Source organism: Corylus avellana, chromosome 2 (genome assembly GCF_965113065.1).
Source record: "Corylus avellana chromosome 2, dhCorAvel1.hap1.2, whole genome shotgun sequence".
NCBI lineage: Eukaryota > Viridiplantae > Streptophyta > Magnoliopsida > Fagales > Betulaceae > Corylus > Corylus avellana.
Window position 1 is genome coordinate 6,694,910 of NC_142491.1, and position 20,810 is coordinate 6,715,719.

At 34.3% G+C, this 20,810-nt stretch overlaps 2 protein-coding genes across 6 annotated transcripts in view; both read left to right on the forward strand.

Moving 5' to 3' along the window:
- Window positions 1-20,810, forward strand: part of LOC132175108 (putative disease resistance RPP13-like protein 1) — a 71,585-nt gene that overhangs the window by 37,597 nt on the left and 13,178 nt on the right. The gene's annotated exons all lie outside the window — the stretch shown is intronic.
- On the forward strand, window positions 7,949-20,071 carry LOC132175126 (putative disease resistance RPP13-like protein 1). Of its 5 annotated transcripts, none has more exons than XR_015911388.1 (3): window positions 7,949-11,930; window positions 12,015-12,148; window positions 20,009-20,071. XR_015911388.1 is itself a non-coding variant. In XM_088512993.1 (3 exons), exon 1 carries the CDS (start codon window positions 7,991-7,993, stop codon window positions 11,735-11,737), a length of 3,747 nt encoding a protein of 1,248 aa, XP_088369119.1. In that variant the 5' UTR covers window positions 7,949-7,990; the 3' UTR covers window positions 11,738-11,767; window positions 11,914-11,930; window positions 12,015-12,783. The 5 variants fall into 5 exon arrangements, 1 of the variants encoding a protein (XP_088369119.1); XR_015911386.1 differs by lacking the exon at window positions 20,009-20,071 and adding an exon at window positions 12,803-13,110 and having other exon boundaries at window positions 12,015-12,152; XR_015911385.1 differs by lacking the exon at window positions 20,009-20,071 and adding an exon at window positions 12,803-13,110.

Below are 20,810 nucleotides of genomic sequence, written 5' to 3' on the forward strand. Positions count from 1 at the left end.
CTCTGGTCTGGGAGTTGTGGCTGGTTGTTTTTTTTTTTTTTTGCAGGATTTGTTTAATGAACTTTGCTTATTCATCAAAAAAAACATCCAATGGGAGAGTGATGGATCCACACGGCACTTGCGGCAGCTTTGAATTCTGTTGGTCCATAGAATGTGGTGGACTCCACACCACGTGATTGAATCAAAGTAATCAAAGAAAACGGAAGCAGGAAAACTGATGATGTTTTAACGCCTCCATCTCCAGAAAAAAGGAAAACTTGGGAGGTAATCCGATGTGTAGACCACCAACGTTAACCAATAATGCCATAGAAAGAAGGTGAGAAGAGCCCAAGTCTTCACTTGCATGGAAATGAATTAATTAAAGATAAATAAGATACTTAAGATAAATTTAAAAATAGGAAAAATTTTACTTTAGACTCTTGAACTACCGCGCATTTTGAAAAGACCCCCAAAATTCAAAAACTCTCAATTTACACCCCTAAACTTTCAATTTCAATCAATTTATCTTTTCAGTTGTGATTTCTAAGAATTGGATGTTTTATTATGAATAATGAAGTCCCTAAATAAATATTAAAAGTTATAATTCAGTTGAATTATAACAAGATGATAGTGATTTGATTTTACAAAAATGGGCTCCAAGTTTTATATTTATTAGCCATTTTGTTAAAAAAAAAAAAAAAAAAAAATCTGTTTAATGTTTTCAAAACAAAAACATTAATAATCCAAAACATAAAACACTTAAAATATTTTCACATTTATGTCACATTAAAATTTTTTTTTTCAAAAAAATAAAATACATCCCAAAATGTATTAACAAACAAAGTCTTTTAAATCTACTATAGATTTGCTTAAATAGATTGAAATTAAATGAAATTTGAACATTTAAAGGAGAGATGTCATTCCGTCAAATAACACTTGGAGGAAGGCAGAGATAAACACTCCTCCCATTTGTTGTAATAATTGTTACAAAACATTGTTTAAGAAAAACTTTTGACCTTGTTGGATTATAGACGTTGGACATAACATTTTTCTTTGCCTTTATTCTACATCAACTTTAATGTCCATTGACCTTAACTAGTGTTGCATTGATTTCTAGCTAGCACACTAGTCTCTATAGGCCTCCATAGATTATAACCGTTTGGTTTATCTTTTTTTTTTTTTAATCATTTAAAAAGTTTTGGTGGAAACACCATTATGCAATGCCGTTCGGTGATTTGATCTAATGTATCCATTCCCAATTTGATTAGAAAAAATAAAAATACTAATATTGCATTGAAATCCTGCGCAACAAAGTTTCTGGGAAGGCCATTCCTTTATCTGGTATGCTCATGCATGTTGTTGTGATGTTACAAACAATCTTTATTATTCAGTTATGGTTTATTATTACTTAATATTTGTTATTACCGTTTGATATTAAAACTTTTCATGACTTTTAATGAAGGAAAACAAAATTCTATTTTAATGGGTTTTTGCGGTTTTGACCGTTGGGTCATTAAAAGTTTTTACAAATCTTAGATTTGTTTTAACCGCTTGGTTACTTGGTATGATGTTTTCATTGATTTTTGTTTGACCGTTTAATCCTTGCATATTAATTTTCCAACGTTTTGATTGTTGCTTTAAAGAGAGAGAATTGCAAAACGTTTTGACCATTAGTCATAAAGATTTTCTTAGAAAAAATAACAAATGGCAATAATGGCATTCTCACGTTAAAGAACAGAATAAAGTTCACTTATATATAGAACTTGTTATATATATATATATATATATATTAAGCCAACTTTCCGTTTTATGAGAGACTCAAAAAGAGCACTATATATATATTTTACTTTTTTATGTTTTTCGATTATGGAATTGTTGTTCTACAATAAAAGATTTGGGTTGTTCTATTACTCTTTGTCATTTGAAGTACGTCCTTAACGAAGGTAGATGCTATAATCTAATCCTAGGAGGTTACGTGTCAAGAGATCCGATCGCACCAAGTAATATACTCAGGGAAGCACGAATCAACTTTTAAGGATAACGCACTTGCGTGATTCTATAGCATATTGTGAGATCTTTCTATACTCTACTTTTCATCTTTTGTATTTTATTTATTCTATTGTTAATTTTCATATTGTAATTATTTTATATCAATGAGAACTTGTGCACCATCCAAAATTATTTCCAACACATGTGACATTGAAAATCTGCAAAATAACAAAATTAATGAAACCAAAGTTCTAATTAGGCTTGTGATTTGGGAACGACCATTTTTCAATAACAGAGACAGTAGAGTACAAAAACAGCAGAGCCAAATGAGGTTGCAATGGAAGATTAAATGAAAGGAAATAAATTAGATGATCTAAGTTGTGAGAAAGAAACAAAGGTCTCTCTTTCAATAATATATCTTCTTTGGTTGGGCCTCCAATATTATAAGAGGATTTGGTTGGAGATTCCATTCTACCCAATAACAGTTAAAATAAGGCAGAGAAAAGTTTTTTCTTTTCCCACCAACTTCTCAGCCATGATTTTTATTGGTTGTGAGGGAAGAAATCAAAGGCAATCAAGGAAGGTGCTTGTAAACTGCACAGCAATTTCACGCCATGGTGGAGAAATTTTTCAACAAATTACTTATTTTTAAGCCTAAGATGAGCATCCTCTTTCTTATAGTATATATGGGTCAAATTAGTCGGCTAATAACTAAAAGAAATGAGGAAATTAATTAAATTATTAAATTCAGTATAATTATCTTATTCCAAATTAACTTATGCATGTTGACAGATACATTTCATTATCTTATTTGAGAGGAAGAAGCAAAGGTATCTCCTCCAATAATTTCATTATCGTAACACAATCCATTGGACCTCTTTATAAATGCCATACAATGATGACTCCATCATTAAGAAATGAGAAGGGATAATATGTAAGGAACCTCTAAAATCAATAATAGAATTTTATTTGAGTGAATAATTATAGCATAAAGAAGTCTCATTTCAACATTAACTTTTGCAAGGAATGGAAGATAAAAAGGAACATAACCAACTTGATGAATGACAAGTCACAAAATTCCAACAAGTCGCCACTAAACTTCTGCATATAATATTCACCAAAAAATAACTAAATTCCTGCAATAATATAACTTCAATAAATTAATGAGATGGGGCAAGTGGAGGACAAGTCATTAACGTCATATACAATTATTTTAAGCCTAAGATGAGCATCCTCTTGCTTACAATAAGATTCTTAATTACCTAATACAACAACAAATTTGCTTCTTCTTCCTCTCAAAAAAGTCAAGCCAGCCAATCAAGGAAAAAAATTTGGCTGTGGACTTTTACATGCATCACTTTGATTACTCCGATTCAATCGCGTGGTGCATGTGGAGTAGTTCACCACATTCAATGGACTAGATATCAGAGAGAGAGACGCGAAAGCTGTCCCATTTGCTTTTGGATCACTTGGTCTTATTCTCTTCTTTCTTCTTTGTCCACTACTATATGTTGAATCGGGCCTTTGACAATTTCATCTAAAAATTAATTGTTGTCCAGTGAGAAAAATCAAAGTATTTTATAACATTCGAAATCGTACTCCGCAATGCATGTTCTAAGAGCCGTCTAAATCAACATAGTGGCATTGTTACACCCCCAACACCAATAATATCATTTATTGTATGGAAATGAATTTTCATGTGCATTTCCAATTTTCTGCCCTCCTTGTTCAACAGCATGTCCAGTACAAGGGTACGTAATTATAGTGGGAATACAATGTTTCTTTTTTCAGAGTTTAACTACAAAAGACTAGTGTCATAATTAATGGCTTTGAAATTTGTATGATGGAGTTATTTGTGTTAACAGCTGCCCAAAGTTATTGGATTTCTTCATCTCTATAACCCAAATACCAGAAAATGGATAGTGCTTTGATATGTTGCAGTGACCATCTGCTGATGCGGTTGAAATATTATCTTAGCTTTGTCACACATTTCAAGTCTCAAGACTTAGCTTTGTGAGAATGAGATAGCAGCAGGAAAACTGGCGAGAAAATTTTTGAAGGACAAGTTTGCTTGAGACTTGGAAAGGCTGGAGTCTTAGATAGCACTAATAGCTTTTGGGCTTGAGACTTGGAAAGGCTTAGAGGGGTTGCAGGTGTGCCTACTCGCAGCCAATCTTCTGGACGCCTACAAAAATGGCCTTTTTTAATGGCCTTTTTCTTGACTCTTGGGCTAAGAAGTTACTGGACCGGGTCATTTTTTACTTGGCCCATTTTTGGTTATTTATTTATTTATTTATTTTTTGGCATTGTATCAACTGGGGAGCTTAGTGGGTCATCCAATAGCATCAGTTTTCTTTTAAATGATAGATACAATGAGGTAACTTTTGTCATTTAGGTACAATGGATGGTAACTTTTGTCAGTTAGGTACAATGGATTCTCTTAAGATAATGGAAGATACCTTTGATTCTTCCTCTCCAATAAGATAATGTAATATATCTGTGAACAGCTGTATTCACTTCCCCATGCACAATTAATTTCCATTTCTTAAAGTTATTAGCCGACTAATTTGACCCACTCAATCATTATTCTACATAAATTATTGATAATAAAGAAGGAGAAGATTAAAGCAGGTCGGCGAGTCGACTCGTAATGACTTGCAATTTGTTTAGGATACACCCAGACACGACCTATTTAGCTAACTGGTCAGCCTTACCAAGAGAGAGTCTGTGAGATAGAGAAATTGAGAGAGAGAGAGAGAGAGGAAAATCAATGGAGAAAGAAAGAAGAGGGGTGGCACAGCGTGAGAGTGAAGAGAGAAAAAAATGTTTTTAGGTTTAGGCAGTCCGTCCTTTCCTTTAGGGCTTTTTCTTTTTTTCTTTTTTTTGAAAAAAAAAAAAAAAAACAACATAACCGTGTCTGACGGGTCACCCACCGGTGACCTATGACACGACCTGCCAGACACGAAATAAACGAGCAACCCGTTTATAACCCAAACCCATTTAAGGTAAACTTAAACCTAGTAATTTTGTATTGTGTTCGTATCGGGTTGTCGGGTCGTATCAAATTGCTACCACCAAATTAGTGGTGAGTTAATTTAAAATTGAGAAGTGTTTCACTCTCGCATATGTTTTGTTCTTTTTTTTTAAAAAAAAAAAAAAAAAAAAAATTATTATTGAATTTGTGAGAATTATATATAAATTTGTCTATTTGTTGTTCAAAAATAAAAATAAAAATTATTTAACTCTTTTACAATGTATTGTCCAACTTGTTAACAAGCGATTTGAAATAATATTAAATCCTTAGATGCAACAATTCATAATGTGACATTATTTATATCATTAGAAACAACAATATTAAATCATGATTAAAAAATAATTCATCTCTATCTAAAGAAATTCTATGACGATAAAGGTGGTGTGGCTAGGAAGATGAATTGGTAAGGTCCAATTAGTTTGTATTAGACCTATAATTTTTATATCACTTATATATATATATATATGAGAAAAATTACGTTTTACCCCTCAAAGTTTGGAGCGATTTGTAATTCGACCTCCAAAGTTTCAATTTTAGCAATCCACCCCTTCAAAGTTTCAAAGTTTTGCAATTTGACCAGTATTATCTCAAAATTCCCATATTGCCCTAAGTTTTATTTTTTATATAAAAAAATAATAATTTTGGGGGTTAAAAAATGGACAGATGGTGTAGCCACCTCGATTTTTATTTTTATTTTTTTAATTTGTTATAAAAAAAAAATTAGGGACAATATATAAAGTTTTGGATACAATTAGTCAAATTATAAAAATTTGAAACTTTAGGGGTGGATTGCCAAAATTAATACTTTGGAGATCGAATTGCAAATCACCCCAAACTTTGAGGGGTAAAATATAATTTTCCAATATATATGGTTGATTGTAGCTATATCCATTATTAAAAAAATTTAATACCCTTCAATTACATATTAACATATGCCAATAAGTTGTAAAAGAATTATAAATCTTGTAAAAGAATTATAAATCTAGTATTTTTATTCTTTTCTTCCTTAACTGAAATTGAGTGAATTTGTTGAAATAGAAAAAGGGCTGGCAACCCTTTTCATTGTATAAAAGGGCTGCTGGCCACTTTTTTATTTGGAGGTCGAATTGCAAATTGCTTTAAACTTTAGGAAGTAAAATATAAATTTTTCATGAAAATAAAAGGAAAAAATATGAAAAAGCCCCCCAAACTATTAGTCGTTTTTGTTTTAGTTCTTTAATGTTCAAAAAGTGATAAAATAACCTCCAAACTATCAAATAGTTACAATTTAGCCACTCTATTAATCATTACTGTCAAATAGGATAAAAAATTCAAAAATACGCCATTTTGAAAATGTTAAGTTACTAAAATACCATTTTGAAAAAAAAAAAAATTCAGTTTAAAAAATGCCCCCCCAAAACAACGTCATTTGTGGGGAGTATTTTAGTAACTTAACCTAAAAAAACGACGTCATTTTGCGTTTTTCATCCAATTTGACGGTGTTCATTAACGGAGTGGCCAAATTGAAACTGTTTAGTAGTTTGTGGGGCTAGTTCATCACTTATTGAATATTAGGAGGGGCTAAAATAGAAATGGCCGGTAGTTTGGGGCTAAATAATATTTTTCCAAAAAAAAAAAGAAAATCAATATGTGAAGAGAAAGATGAACTGGATCAAAGCTTCTATCTGAAGCTACAATTACTAGCTTTAATGGTGATGGAATTATTAGCACAGGTTATCGACGACCAGCAAGCACTGTCCCAAGATCCTCACCTTCTTCAGCTTCAATCTCCCAAGTTTGATTGCCACCGCCGCATCAACCTTCAATCGCCCGGTTTGCTGTTGCTCCTCCAGCGCTGTTATCAAACCTCTGCCGTACTGCGTTTGGACGGTCAAGGCGAGGTGCAGCTGCGTCTTATTCCGGTGACCTTGGTAGAACTCCGGCAGCGACCCATCACAGAGCTTGGCTTCCGCATATGGGTTGGTGGAGAAGGAAAAATGAGAAGAGTAATGATCTAGTGTTTTAGTATCTAGTGTGATCTAGTGTTCGTACGTGAGGTGTCAAATTCTTAGTGGAGGCCGTAAAAGTGATGGTTTAAGGATCGACCGGATTGAAAAAAAAAAAAAAAAAAAAAAAAAAAAAAAAGAGAAAGTGGGATGAATAGTTTGGGTGAAAGAAAAATTATTTTTCAAAATAAAAATTTAATAAATATATAGCATTTTCCCCCGAGCTTCTGATAACCCATCAGTTTCTCCTCTACTTCCTACCCCTTGATGTTGGCAGATGTTGAGAGCTTCTACGTTAATGGAAACTCAAAGAAGTAATAAATTGAAAATAAGAATGCGAGGTAAGTCTCAATACCTACTTTTAGGTCCACCAAAATCCACTTTCACTTTCAATTTCAAAATAATAATAATAATAATAAAAAAAAAAAACATTTTTTCATAATCCAGTTCTTCGGTGTAAAAGCAAGAGATTGTTTGCGATCTGATTGTGCTCTGCTGTTTGCTATCGCCTTTCTTCATTTCCATTGATTTTTTTTTTTCCCTTGCGCAGAAGAAAACATGGCAGAGGTGGGAGAAGTGCTTCTCTCTCTTAGTGGTGTTTGATAATTCATTTTAGGGAGAATTTTTTGCGGTTGAATTGAAAAAGTGCTCAGGTGAGGAATTTTTTTGTTTTGTTTTGTTTTTTTTTTTTTTTTAATTATTTTATGAAGAAAGCTCTTGATTAATGTTTTCACTTTTTGGATTAAGGTAAGAAAAGAAAAACTCTTAAATATTTACTTTTATGAATGATGCAGTCGACAAATTTATCAGACTTTGATACCCACTGTCGTAATGACGACAGAGAGAACCACGAATGGGGTCTTTTTTGTTCACGGGCAGGCTTTTGGGTCCACTCCCGTTGGCTGTTTATCGTATATGTTGTTTGGTTGGGAGTAGAAAGCAAAACATAAGTCCGTTGCAGCCTGCCTGCCTTCATTTCCTTTCGATTTGCAAAGAAGCAAAAATGGCTGAGGTTGCAAGCTTACTTCTCTCTCCCTTTCTCCAAGTGTTTTTTGAACGAATGGCATCTAGGGAATTCCTTGAAATCTTTCGGAGACGAAAACTCAACGAGGGACTCTTACACAAGTTGAAGATAGCATTGCTGTCTGTAAATGCACTGCTTGAAGACGCAGAGGAAAAACAGCTTACAAAGCCTGCTGTGAGAGTGTGGCTCGATGAGTTGAAAGATGCTGTCTATGATGCAGAGGACATCTTGGACGAGATAACCACTGAACTCTTGCAACGTAAGGTGGATGCTGAATTTCAAACCCCTGCAAGTAAGGTACGAAATTCCATTTCTACTTTTCTTGGTCCTTTTGTTAAAGAGGTAGAGCCAAAGATAAAAGAAGTAATTGACAAACTAGAATGTGTAGCAAAACAAAAGGATGTTCTGGGTCTGAAAGAAGGTGTTGGAGGAGAATCATCAAAAAGATTGCCCACAACTTCTTTGGTCGAAGAATCTGGTATTTTTGGTAGGGATGATGATAAGGAGGCAGTAGTTAGCTTGTTGCTCTCAGATGATGTAGGTAGCAGTGAAAATCTTTGTGTGATTCCCATAGTTGGCATGGGAGGAATTGGCAAGACCACACTTGCTCAGCTTGTATACAAGGACAAGAGAGTGAAGAAGCATTTTGACCTTCAAGCATGGGTATGTGTTTCGGATGAATTTGACGTGTTCAGGGTAACTAAAACAGTTCTAGAGGAAGTGACTTTGTCAACTTGCGATATGAACGATTTAAATCGGCTTCAAATTACACTACAGGAGAAATTGATGGGAAAGAAATTCCTACTTGTTTTAGATGATGTGTGGAACGAGAATTATGCTGATTGGGAGGTCTTAAGTGGTCCATTTAAATCTGGGGCACCAGGAAGTACAGTCATTGTAACAACACGCAATGTCAGTGTTGCATCAATGATGCGCACTGTTCCAACTCATTATATCAGCAAGTTACTAGAAGAAGATTGCTGGTCACTATTTGCAAAACATTCATTCCTTGATGGCAAATTTGATGCACGTTTAGAGCTAGAAGTGATAGGTAGACAAATTGTGAAAAAGTGTGAAGGTCTACCTTTAGCGGTCAAAACAATTGGGGCCCTCTTGCGATCTAAACTAGATGTTGATGAGTGGGAGAAGATATTGAAGAGCGAATTATGGGATTTTCCAATAGACATGACAAACATTCTTCCTAGTTTAAGATTAAGCTACAAATACCTTCCCTCACATTTAAAGCGATGCTTTGCTTATTGTTCAATATTCCCAAAAGGTTATGCATTCGAAAAAGATCGATTAGTCTTACTGTGGATGGCTGAAGGTTTCTTGCAAGAGTCCAATAACAAAACAATGGAAGAAGTTGGTAACTATTACTTCCTTGATCTTGTATCAAGATCATTGTTTCAACAATCAAGTGGTGATAAATCATGTTTTGTAATGCACGATCTTGTCAATGACTTAGCAAAGTTTGTTTCTGGACAATTTATCTTTAGGCTAGAGGGTGTCAGTTTTTGCAGAATTGTGAACAAGACTCGTCACTTGTCGTATTTCAGAACAAGATTTGATAACTTTAAGAAGTTTGAGGCTCTTTACAAGGTTAAGCGGTTGCGCACCTTCTTACCATTAGAATTCTCAATATTGGACAACAATTTATCTAAAAAGGTATTGAATGATCTATTGCCGAAGCTAAGATGTTTAAGGGTACTCTCTTTGTCTCATTATGAGAATATGGCTAACTTGCCTGATTCAATTGGCAAAATTAAACAACTACGTCATTTGGACATTTCTTTTACTGCAGTTAAAAGGTTACCTAATTCTGTGTGTAAGTTGATCAATTTGCAAACACTCAACTTATCATGTTGTTACAGTCTTGTTGGATTGCCAAGGGATATGCGAAAACTCATTAAACTACGACATCTTGATATTACTAGAACTGACATAATGGAGATGCCGATACAATTGGGTAGACTAAAATATCTCCAGACATTGACTACATTTATCATCGGCAAAACTAGTGGGTCTTGCATAAGAGAGTTGGGAAAACTTACAAATCTTCGAGGAAAGCTTACTATTATGAATCTTCAAAATGTTGTCTCTTCTACGGATGCGTTGCATGCATGCTTGAAGGACAAGAAGCACATTGAGGAGTTGGTGTTAGAATGGGAAGCTGATACTGATATTTTAGGAAGTGAAAGAACTATGCTTGACAGTCTCCGGCCTCATTCAAATTTGAAAAGTCTTACAATCAAATATTATATTGGTAAAAGTTTTCCAGATTGGGTAGGGCATCATTCATTCTCTAATATAGCATCTCTTCATCTATACGGCTGTAAATATTGCTGCAGCTTGCCACCACTTGGGCAGCTTCCTTCTTTGCAAGAACTATCATTTATTCAATTTGATCAAGTTGTTAAAGTGGGTCGTGAGTTTTATGGCAATGATTCTTTTTCGATTAAGCCATTTGGAGCCTTAAAAGTTCTAAGATTTGAGCAAATGTGTAAGTGGGAGGAATGGTTAAGTGAAAGCGGAGCTTTTCCTCTTCTTCAAGAGCTTTATATACATGACTGCCCTAAGTTAAGAAGAGAGTTGCATGTCCATCTTCCTTCTTTAGCTATACTTGAGGTCAAGGAATGCACGCTGTTAGGGGCTTTACTGCCAAGGGCCCCTTCTATATGTCAATTGAATCTAACACGTTGTAATAAGGACTTGTTAAAGGATTTGCCAGCCAAAATACAGATTCTCAAAGTTGGAGGATTTGATGCACTAGATTCCCTAGCCATGGGAATGAAGGAGTCCAGCTATTCTCTCCAAGAATTAGAAATCTCTAACTGTTCCTCACTTGTTTCCCTTTCAATGGGTGATCTACCATCTACATTAAAATCCCTTTCCATCACAAAGTGTCAGAGGTTAGAACTTCCGATGCACCAAATCTTTTCATCCCTTAAAAAATTGCATTTGGAAAATATTTATGATTCTTTCAGGTCCTTCCCATTGGACTTATTCCCAAACATTTGTCATATCTATATCTTTAGATGTGAGCATTTGGAAACTCTTACAATTTCAGAGCAACTTGGTCTTGATTTAATGATCGTGCACATACAAATCATAGATTGCCCTTATTTTGTATCTTTTCCAGAAGGAGGATTATGTGCCTCCAAACTTGCATTGCTTTGGGTCTGGAATTGTGGACGTTTGAGGGCACTGCCTGATAACATGCACGCACTCCCATCTCTTGAGGAATTGCAAATAGTCAATTGTGCAGAAGTTGAGTCTTTTCCTGAGGGGGGTTTGCCTTGTAATCTGAAATCGATGTCCATCATCGATTGTGACAACCTCGTTGCCAAACGAATGGGATGGGGTTTGCAAAAGCTCCCATTTCTTAAAAATTTGTTTATTTGTGGTGAAAGGGGAGATGTAGAGTCCTTTCCGGAGGTGGGATTGCTGCCCACCAATCTGACTGCTCTTCAAATAATGAATTTTCCAAATATGAAATCTTTGGATAAGGGGCTTCAACAGCTCACCTCTCTTGAAGAATTGCGGATCTATAACTGCCCTATGCTCAAGTACATGCCAGAAGAGGGCTTGGCTGCCTCTGTTTCTGTTTTATTGATCAACAATTGTTCTTTGGTAAAGAAACAATGTCAAAGGAAAAAAGGAAAAGAATGGCGCAAGATTGCTCACATCCACCTAATAATGATGGATGATGAATTGATTGAGTGAGCTAAAAGTCTTGCAAGAATCTCCACATAGGTACATGCATTTTTCTAACATTTCTCTTAGTTTTATCAGTGTCTAATTGTTTTCCCTATTGAACTTGTTGTGATGACCTGTTGAGCTTGTTGTGTAGTGGCAACTTCCAAATCTGAATTACCATTCAATGTGTTTTCTTCTGATAGCTGCTATGCGGGAAAAGGTAATCAGTGGGAGCATAGGATTTTTTGTGGCTACTGCATGAAACTTGTTAAAGTGGCTCATGGTTTGTGGTAATAAATTGCAGGGTGCCTACTATCTAGCCTGTGGTTCTGATGCTTTTATTTGCATCCATTTGAAGTCTTCGGATAAGATCTCAGGTCAACAAACAGATCCTTCATGCAATGGATAAAGTGCAGCCGAGTTGAACTAGTCTCAAGTGTAGGTAGAGTTTGATTGTCTTTTGAATTTGACTATAATTTTGAATGTAATTCAGTTACAATAAGGTTCTTCCTTTCTTCATCCTAAGCGTTTTCTTCTGCATTTTTTCTTCTTTCTTTTTGAGTCGAGTAAAATATTTACCGAAACAAAAAATCATTCAGACTATTTTCTCTCCCCATTCCCCCTCCCAAGAAAAATAATTGAGGTATTGTCAGAAAATAGTTTGAAATAAGGACAAGTGGCAGGGGAAGTTTCTTTGCATGTTGTTTTAAAAAGTTCAAGTATTCTTCACCTGTATATGTTGCTTGTCATTCATAAAGGGGGTATTGGGATGTTCAACTGTGTCAGTTATATTATCTTCCAACACTCTTTCCAAATGAGTCGAAAAGGTTCTGTTGAAGAAACTTGTTCATGCTATTACTCAGTTAAATAGGTTTATTTTGTTGATTTTAGAGGTTTCCTAGATATAATGCCTTCTCATTTCTTGAGTGGAGTCATCAGTAATGGTTTGGATAATCTCAGTTGATCATAGGCTTGTAGATATATTATGTGCTAAATTATTTATATTTTAGCTCCTTAATTTACATTTGTTAATTTCTTAGTTTTATTATTTTGTGCTATTTTATTTATTTTTGTGTTTTCTTTGTTTTATAGGATTTTGGAAGAAAATGAAGTATTCTGAAAGTATCAGGCTTAAAGGACAAAATTGGAAAAAGCTAGAAGTTTTGGATCAAGGACAAGCATCCACCGGTAGTGCGATCGATCGCACTACACCTAGGCTCGAGCGTAGATGCGTTCGAGCACATCACACAGAAGATCGATCGCAGGAGTGCGATTGAGTGCACTTGGGCGCTAGAAAAATTTCAGACACGTGGCAAGACTCTTTTTTTCTTTCCAAACTAGGTTTTCCAAGTCCTAGTTGTAATTGGATTTAAATCTACGATTTTTCTAGGATTCTTAGTGTAATACCCCGAAATTTATACCTAGAATAAAGGTAATCTTAGGTGGTGTTTGGTAAATGGGTTGGCCTAGACACTGTAGTTGATGTAGATTGATATGAAAAAAAATAAGAATGTTTAGTATAAAAAAAATGAAAAAGTGGTATGGAAAAGTGAAAAAATTTTGTTTTATAATGATTTTTTTATTTGAATAATAATAAAAAACAAATGATTTGATATAAAAAGTTAAAAAGTTAGAATGTTTTGATGTTGATTTTTTTTTGGAAATGGTGATGAATAGTGTTTAGGCCAACTCCAACCCTTTTACCAAACAAGGCCTTAATATCAAGGATAAGGAGGATTTGCAATTTTATTAAAATTTATATGAAGTTAGGTAAATAGACTTTATGTGAAAGATGATGGAAAATTGCTAGTTAGAATTTTAGTGGGTTATTGAAAGAAAAATCACATTGTTTTGGATGCTGAAAATTCTATGAGTGACCTTAAATAAAACTATTTTAAGACCTTGTAGAATGATGAGAAAGAAAGATTTTAAAAGTGGTTTCATGATTTTTGGACGCTTGTAGAAGGAGTTAGGATTTTTAGAAATGCAAGTGTCAAAATAGGAATTTCAATCAAACAGAGGCATCGAATTTCGAGGGACTTTTGAGGTGCCAAACAGTTATGGATTGTTTTGATTTTTGGATATGTTGTGTGTCTTTAAATGAGGAAAATTTCAAGCCAAAATTCTTGTCATTTGGAGTTAAATTGAAAGAGTTATGATTTTTCAAAGTTTAATAGGTCAAGCTGTCGAGTAGTTGAAGTACCTGCGACTTGGGAAATTAATTGGATGAGTTAATGATGTTCGTAAGCCACGATTTTTGGGTATTTGATAGTCAATAGGTTTAGGTTCATTGAGGTTTAATTATAAAATTTTATGACTACATCTTCATAGATTCATGTCAAGGCACCTAAGTGCTAAGATGTAAGCATGCATAGTAAGCCATTTGATTGGCACCTAAGGTTACACATGTTACCCAGCATGCTTCCATTGCCTTCTCATTGAACACCTGGGCAGCAAAGGTGTCAAACTTACTTGATAGCAGGTGGGTAGAGTGCATAATGTCCCACATGCAGCCAGCTTTTACATCTTATAAAGGGGAGCAATTTTTCCCCATTTGCTCACAGCTCAAGTGAGCGTGAGATGAGGGAGAGAACCGGAAGAAGAGAAGAAAGAAAGAGGAAGAAAAGAAAGAGAGAAGAAGAAAAGAAAGAAGAGAAAGAAAGAGGAGGATGAAAAAAAAAAAAAAATGAGAACTCTCCAAGGTAATATTTTCATATCTTTTATGGTATTTTTAGTATGAAGCTAAACCATAATTTTGTTGTTGGAATTAAATTGGGGCTTTTAGTGTATGAACACTTGAATTGCTATTTGGAGAAGTTAATTATATTTAGAGTGTTAATTGATCATAAATTATTATGGGATCCATAGAAGTTGATGCTTATTGGGTTTAGATGCTAATACGTCTTGTGATAATTAGAGTGATTGTTGTAAATGTTTCTAAGCTTTTGATATTGGGAGTAAGTTGCTACATTAAATGGCTTAGGAAGAGAGCGATATTATGGCTAGATAGACTTCTTAAGCTGTTAATTGTAGTCGGATGATTTTAAAGTAATAAGAATATTATAACCTTGGTGTTTTAGTGTAAAGCAATTGGTTAAATTAAGCCTTAGTGGAGTTGATTATTAGAATTCTATGTGAGACATAAATCAAGCATGGTAGGGTTGATGTCACTATAATGTTTTTGGCTAAGGATCGACGATAGTAGGATAAAGATTAGAGTTAAGATCTTTAGCAACTAAAGTGGTGCATGATTGAGACTTGAAAACGAACTGATGACTAAGGTACTTTTTATCTCTGTTGTAGGAATTGTGAGTTGGATGCGGATTCAAAATAAGGGGACACAAAAGTGATGCATGATTGAGACTCGAAAATGAATTGATGACTAAGGTACTTTTTACCTTCGTTGTAGGAATTTTTAGTTGGATGCGGATTCAAAATAAGGGCATGCAATACCAGGTAAGGGGACACAACACCAAAAACCCCAACAAATTTTACTATAAATCTTTGGAAAAAAAATGTTGGGGATTTTATAAAGAATTCACTTACATGATTTCCAATTGCACTTCCTTTCATATTTTAATGCCAAGTTTTATTCAATTATATATCATTGTTTAAGAATTGTACGTGTTACAGTTACCCTATTTTATGATTTATGCATGACTACAATTATGAATAAAAAGATTTCTCAAAGTTCATGGCATATCATACAGTTACAAATGAGCTTACAGATCATATGAAATGTTATATGTGCATTCATGGTTATAAATGTTTAACCCAAGACACGATTATAGTGACGATTGGTACAATATAGGGTAGCATGGCAAGCACACCGAATGACAGTTACGAGAAGGTGTGTGCTACTGGCCAGGTGGCCTTTACCTAGGGAAGTTCCCAACTTGGTAGCTCTTCCCTGTGACGACAGGATGAGCATATAGGTCTTTCAGGAGCAGCCAACGTGTGCTGCTCACGGTAAATTTGTGGTGTCGAGTCAAAAGGTAAAACAATTATTTTGAAAGAAAAGTAAAAGGAAGTACTTACTCATTTTGCAACTATCATGCTTATTTTGTTAATTATGTTATTTTGCATAAATTGTTATTGTGTGTAAGTTTTAATTATTGGCTAAATGTTCGGTGATCAAAATGGATTCAAAGTGTGCCAAATCATTATGGCGTCCGGACGGGACTCATAGCCGTTCGGACGGGATTTCAAAATCGCACAATGAATTTCTCCCGAGGGCCTCGTTTGCAACCCAGTCTGCAAGCCCGTCCGAACACGCCGCGCCAAAGGAATAGAGAAAGTGATGTTGCCCTAGAGCCTGTCCAGACGAGCCCATTTACTGTCCGGATGGCCCGTAGTCTACTAGGTTTAATTTAAATGTATTTGAGTCCTAATTAGACTAGGGGTCTTTGTATTATATATATAGATCTTTACATATCTGTATAACTCCGAATTTCTGCATCTAGAATTCGCCGTCGTGTGCTAAGAGAGTTTGTTCTCTCTCTTAGAGTGATCGTTTGTTTTTACTTGTTGATTGTTGAAGTGAAGTCAACTGAAGTTTCGGTAAAGGGATATCACGTAGAAGGATTGTGCCAGCTGTCTCTGGAAATGGCTATTGCGGTAGAAGGCAAGTGGGTTGCTTGTCTTATATAAGATCGTGTTAATTGCAAAGGTTTTGTAAGTGTAAACGTCTTGTAATCCTTTATTCTTTTACTGAGTTAGTTGATTTCTTGGGTTTCGCTGCCCTGGAGAGGTTTTACAATTAGAGAGTTCTTTAATTGGTTTCCTCTTCGTAACCAAAATATATGTGTTCTTTATTGTTCATTGCATATTTGTTTTTTGTTAATTATTATTTATTATGTTAGATATATTTTCGTATAATATTGTGTGAAACACCTATACATTTAGAATAAGTGTTGTTTGGAGTCGTATATAAAATTTTCAATTGATATCATAGCGGGTTCACTCTATTTGGATTAATTTCCTGAGTGTGATCCTAGACTCCTCATAATACGTCTCTCACAGTTTCACCTGACTCACTTCCCGTCTTTGACGGATCTAATAATACGTTTTGGAAAATTCGTATGAAAGCATATCTCAAATCTGTGGACGTTTGTTATATTGTTGAATCTGAATGGACTAATCCTGATAAGGCAATTGCCGAATTTTCAAAGGATGAAAAGAGTGCTTCGTCTACAAATGACAAAGCGTTAAATGCCATCTTCACATCTATCTCCATCGAAGAATTCTCAAGAATTTCTCGATGTGTAATAGCTAAAGAAACATGGGAAACATTGGAAATTACTCACGAAGGAACTAAGATTGTGAAAGCTTAAAAAATTCAGATGTTAGTTTCTCAATTTGAAGAGATTAGGATGGAAGAGGAAGAGATATTTGATGATTTTTATTCTAAGCTTAGCACTATTAGAAATTCTACTATTAATCTTGGAAAGAAAATGACTGATGTTAAGATAATAAAGAAAATCTTAAGATCTCTACCTGCGAGGTTTATACCTCAGATTACTGCTATACAACAGAGCAAAGATCTAGAGTCAATGAGAGTAGAGGAACTTGTTGGTTCTCTTCAGACATTTGAACTCATGTTACCTAAGCCCAAAAGCTCAAAAAATCTTGCTCTTCAGATCAAGGCTACTAAAGGTATATCTGTAGTTCACTCTAATGAAGATTCTGGAGATGATGAAGAAATAGCTATTATTGCTAGGAAGTTTAGAAAATTTTTCAAAAACAATGGAAATTTTAGAAGTAGGAAATCAAAAAATTTTGTGAATCCTAGTCATGAGGTTAGAGATAATTATGAAGGTAAGTATGATGAAAATCATAAAGATAAATTATCTCATGGTCGTAAGTGTCATAAATGTGGTGGTATTGGTCATATTCGTGCTGATTGTGGAAATTTGATAAATTCAAAGGGCAAAGCCTTTAACGTGACTCAAAGTGATGAGTCAGACAATGAGGAAAAAACTGAAAATGTTGCTAATTATGTAGCTTTTGGGGTTTCTTATGATAGTGAACATGAGTCTAGTGAGTCTAACTCTCTAGATAGTGAACATAATATATATGATAATGAATTAGAAGAAGAGTGTGATCTGCAAAATGCTTATAATAATCTATTTTTGGAATGCATTAAATTGAAGAAGTTAAATAAACAACACTTGTAGAAACTCAAAGATGTTAATCTTGAAAATGATCAACTTTCTGTTGCTTTAACTGATTTACATGCTATTCATAATACTTTGATGTCTGAAAATCACATTTTAATTACCAAAGTGAAATCCTTAGAGAATGAGCTTAATGAATCAAGAAATCATCTGAAAATATTCTCTAGTGAAAAGCTAAATCACATGTTGCATAATCAGAAACATTCGTTTGATAGAATTGGATTGAGCTTTGATAAATTTGTTGTTTCTTCTACTAATGTTGCTTCTCCTTCAAAGTTAATTTTTGTGAAACTAGTTTGTAAAGAAGAAAGCTTGACTAAGAAGAAGGTAATGTATCCTCCAGTTTTAAGATGTGAGAAACGTATTGTAATCCTTTATTCTTTTACTGAGTTAATTGATTTCCTGGATTTGGCTGCCCTGAAGAAGTTTTACAATTAGAGAGTTCTCTAATTAGTTTTCTCTTCGTAACCAAAATATCTGTGTTCTTTATTGTTCATTGCATATTTGTTTTTGGTTAATTATTATTTATTAGGTTAGATCTATTCCATATAATATTGTGTAAAACACCTATACATTTAGAATATGTGTCGTTTGGAATCGTATATAGAATTTTCATTGTGTATAACAGAGATTTTGACATAGAAATTTGCATAGCATGTTTTATAACATCTTAGTGTTGTGGCTACTTACTGAGTTGTCAAACTCACCATTTCTCCCTATACATCTTTTTCAGATTGCTCTATATAGTGTAGTACTGAGGACATGGGTACTAGTGGGCCTTTTAGTTGTTAAAGATCCTATCGCTGCTTTATGGATTAGCATGAGTAGTAGCAATAGAAGTGTTTGTGAGTCCACTCTATAGACTAGACGGCTTTGGATAAGCATAGACGATGTAACTTTATTGCTTATGAGATTATTGAATAGTAGCACATTATGTGTTTGTGATTTTATAATGAGAGGTTATAGTACTTTGGTGATGTTATGTTTTTGTGGTGATCTTATAATAGAATTATTTTTATTTTTTTAATAAGAATACGTTACAATTGCTCTCAATCACTCTACCTCTAAAACTTGGGGCGTTTCATTTAGGGCTTCTAAGACTCTCCTAAACCCTATAAATAGACCTTTAAGCCTCACAATTAAAAACACAATTGGAGAGAGGAGAATTTGGAGGCTACTTCTAGAAGGTTTTCAGTTTCTTCTTTCCCTTTTATTTTTAGTCTTTATTTTAATTATGCGTAACTAACTCTTAGTTAGAGGCTAGATTGAAGCCCTAATCATCTTTTTTTATGATTTCAATATTGGTGCCTTTGTTACAATCATATTTTGGGATATTTAACTTAATTATTTTCTGTTTAATTGAATTCCTCATATGAATGTATCTAATCAACATATACATGTGGTATGAATTAGTTATTTAAGTCAATTTAGATGATCGAGTCCTGTACTTAATAAAGTGACAAAAAAATCTCCTAATGAGTTTTTGAAATAATCAACATGGGTACTCGAGATGGCTCAGCCACCCCCATAGAACAAGGGGGTGGTTTAGGCCAACCCCTTGGGCCCCAAAGAGCCATCCCCATCTAGCTAGATGGGGGTGGCCATGGCCAATGGGGGTGGCTACCCATTTTTTTTTTTTTTTTGAAAGAAAATATATTTTTTAATTTTTTTTAAAAAATAAAAATTTAATTAGGTGTCCACGTTATTATTGATGACATGACCATTTATGCCAAGTGTCGAATTTTAATTGGTCTACGTGTTAGTGATGTGGACTTCTGTTAAGTCAACTAACGGTCAGGACCAATTTAGTCTTTATTAAAATTACAGATACTTTCTGTGATAAAAATCAAACTCTAAGGAGAAAAAAATAAAAAAATGAAACTTAGGGAGTATTAGGTATTTAACCCTTCTATTTATCTTAAAATTGAAGGAAAGGTTGAGCTCTGTTTTCCTCCTCTGCTGTTGCTGTGCTTCATTGTCACTGTCAAGCATTCTGCTGTCAGCTTTCTTTCAATATTCTAAATATAATGATATATCTGAATATTTATAAGGAGACTACATACATTTTGGTGTAACCTTCATTTGTTTTTATTAATGAATGCTCGTTTCTATGCAATATCAGCGTACCAGGAGCAAGGAGGGGGCTTTGATATTGGGCCTTAGCCTCATATGTCTTTCACAGCTGCACCTAAGGCCTACTCATTAAAAAGCTAAAAAGTCTGGAAGATTAAGGAAGTTAAACAATGAGATTAAGATAAAGGAAGGATACCAGACTCCATTTCTCCCTAAACTCTCTTGATTTTACTTTTTCACTATGAATGCTCTATTAACTTAATCATCAGAGTCTTCTAGCTGGCCTTCGGCCAGTGCCTCTCTGGTAGTCGTTTTTTTGTCTTGCAAGTGGACCCGTCTACCACTACCAATTCAGCCGTGCAAAAATCTGCTTTTACAACAATTAAGATTGACGTTGGCCAACATGTGTGATAATTGTTCCAAATATCCTGTTTTGCCTTAGAGCACTATCGGCAGATTTCTTAAACCTCATTTCCTTCTCTAAACGTAGAAAAAATTCTCTAAAACCTACCTCCCTTTCCCTTCCCTAAACCAAGGGAAAGCTATTATGTTACCCAAAATTTAGGGAAGCACTTTACCTCCCCTTATCCTTTTTTTATTAAAAAAAAAAGGTTTTCTCTTTCCACTAGCATTGATTTGAAAAAATATTTAAATGGTACATAGAAAAGGTTAAAGGAAGTTATTGTAGAGTAATCGAAAATGGCTGAAAAAGTAGTTTAATTTCTTAAATTTAAAGAAAATCTTAAAAAAGCTGTTGAGAGTGCTCTTTGGCTGATGCGGTTAAAATATTGAAGTTGCTTTTATCACACATTTCAAACATGACATAAAAGTTGCAAAACTTCTGTAGAATA

Coding starts and splice junctions, on each gene's coding strand:
- LOC132175126 (XM_088512993.1), top strand. CDS start 7,991: ATGGCTGAGGTTGCAAGCTTACTTCTCTCTCCCTTTCTCCAAGTGTTT.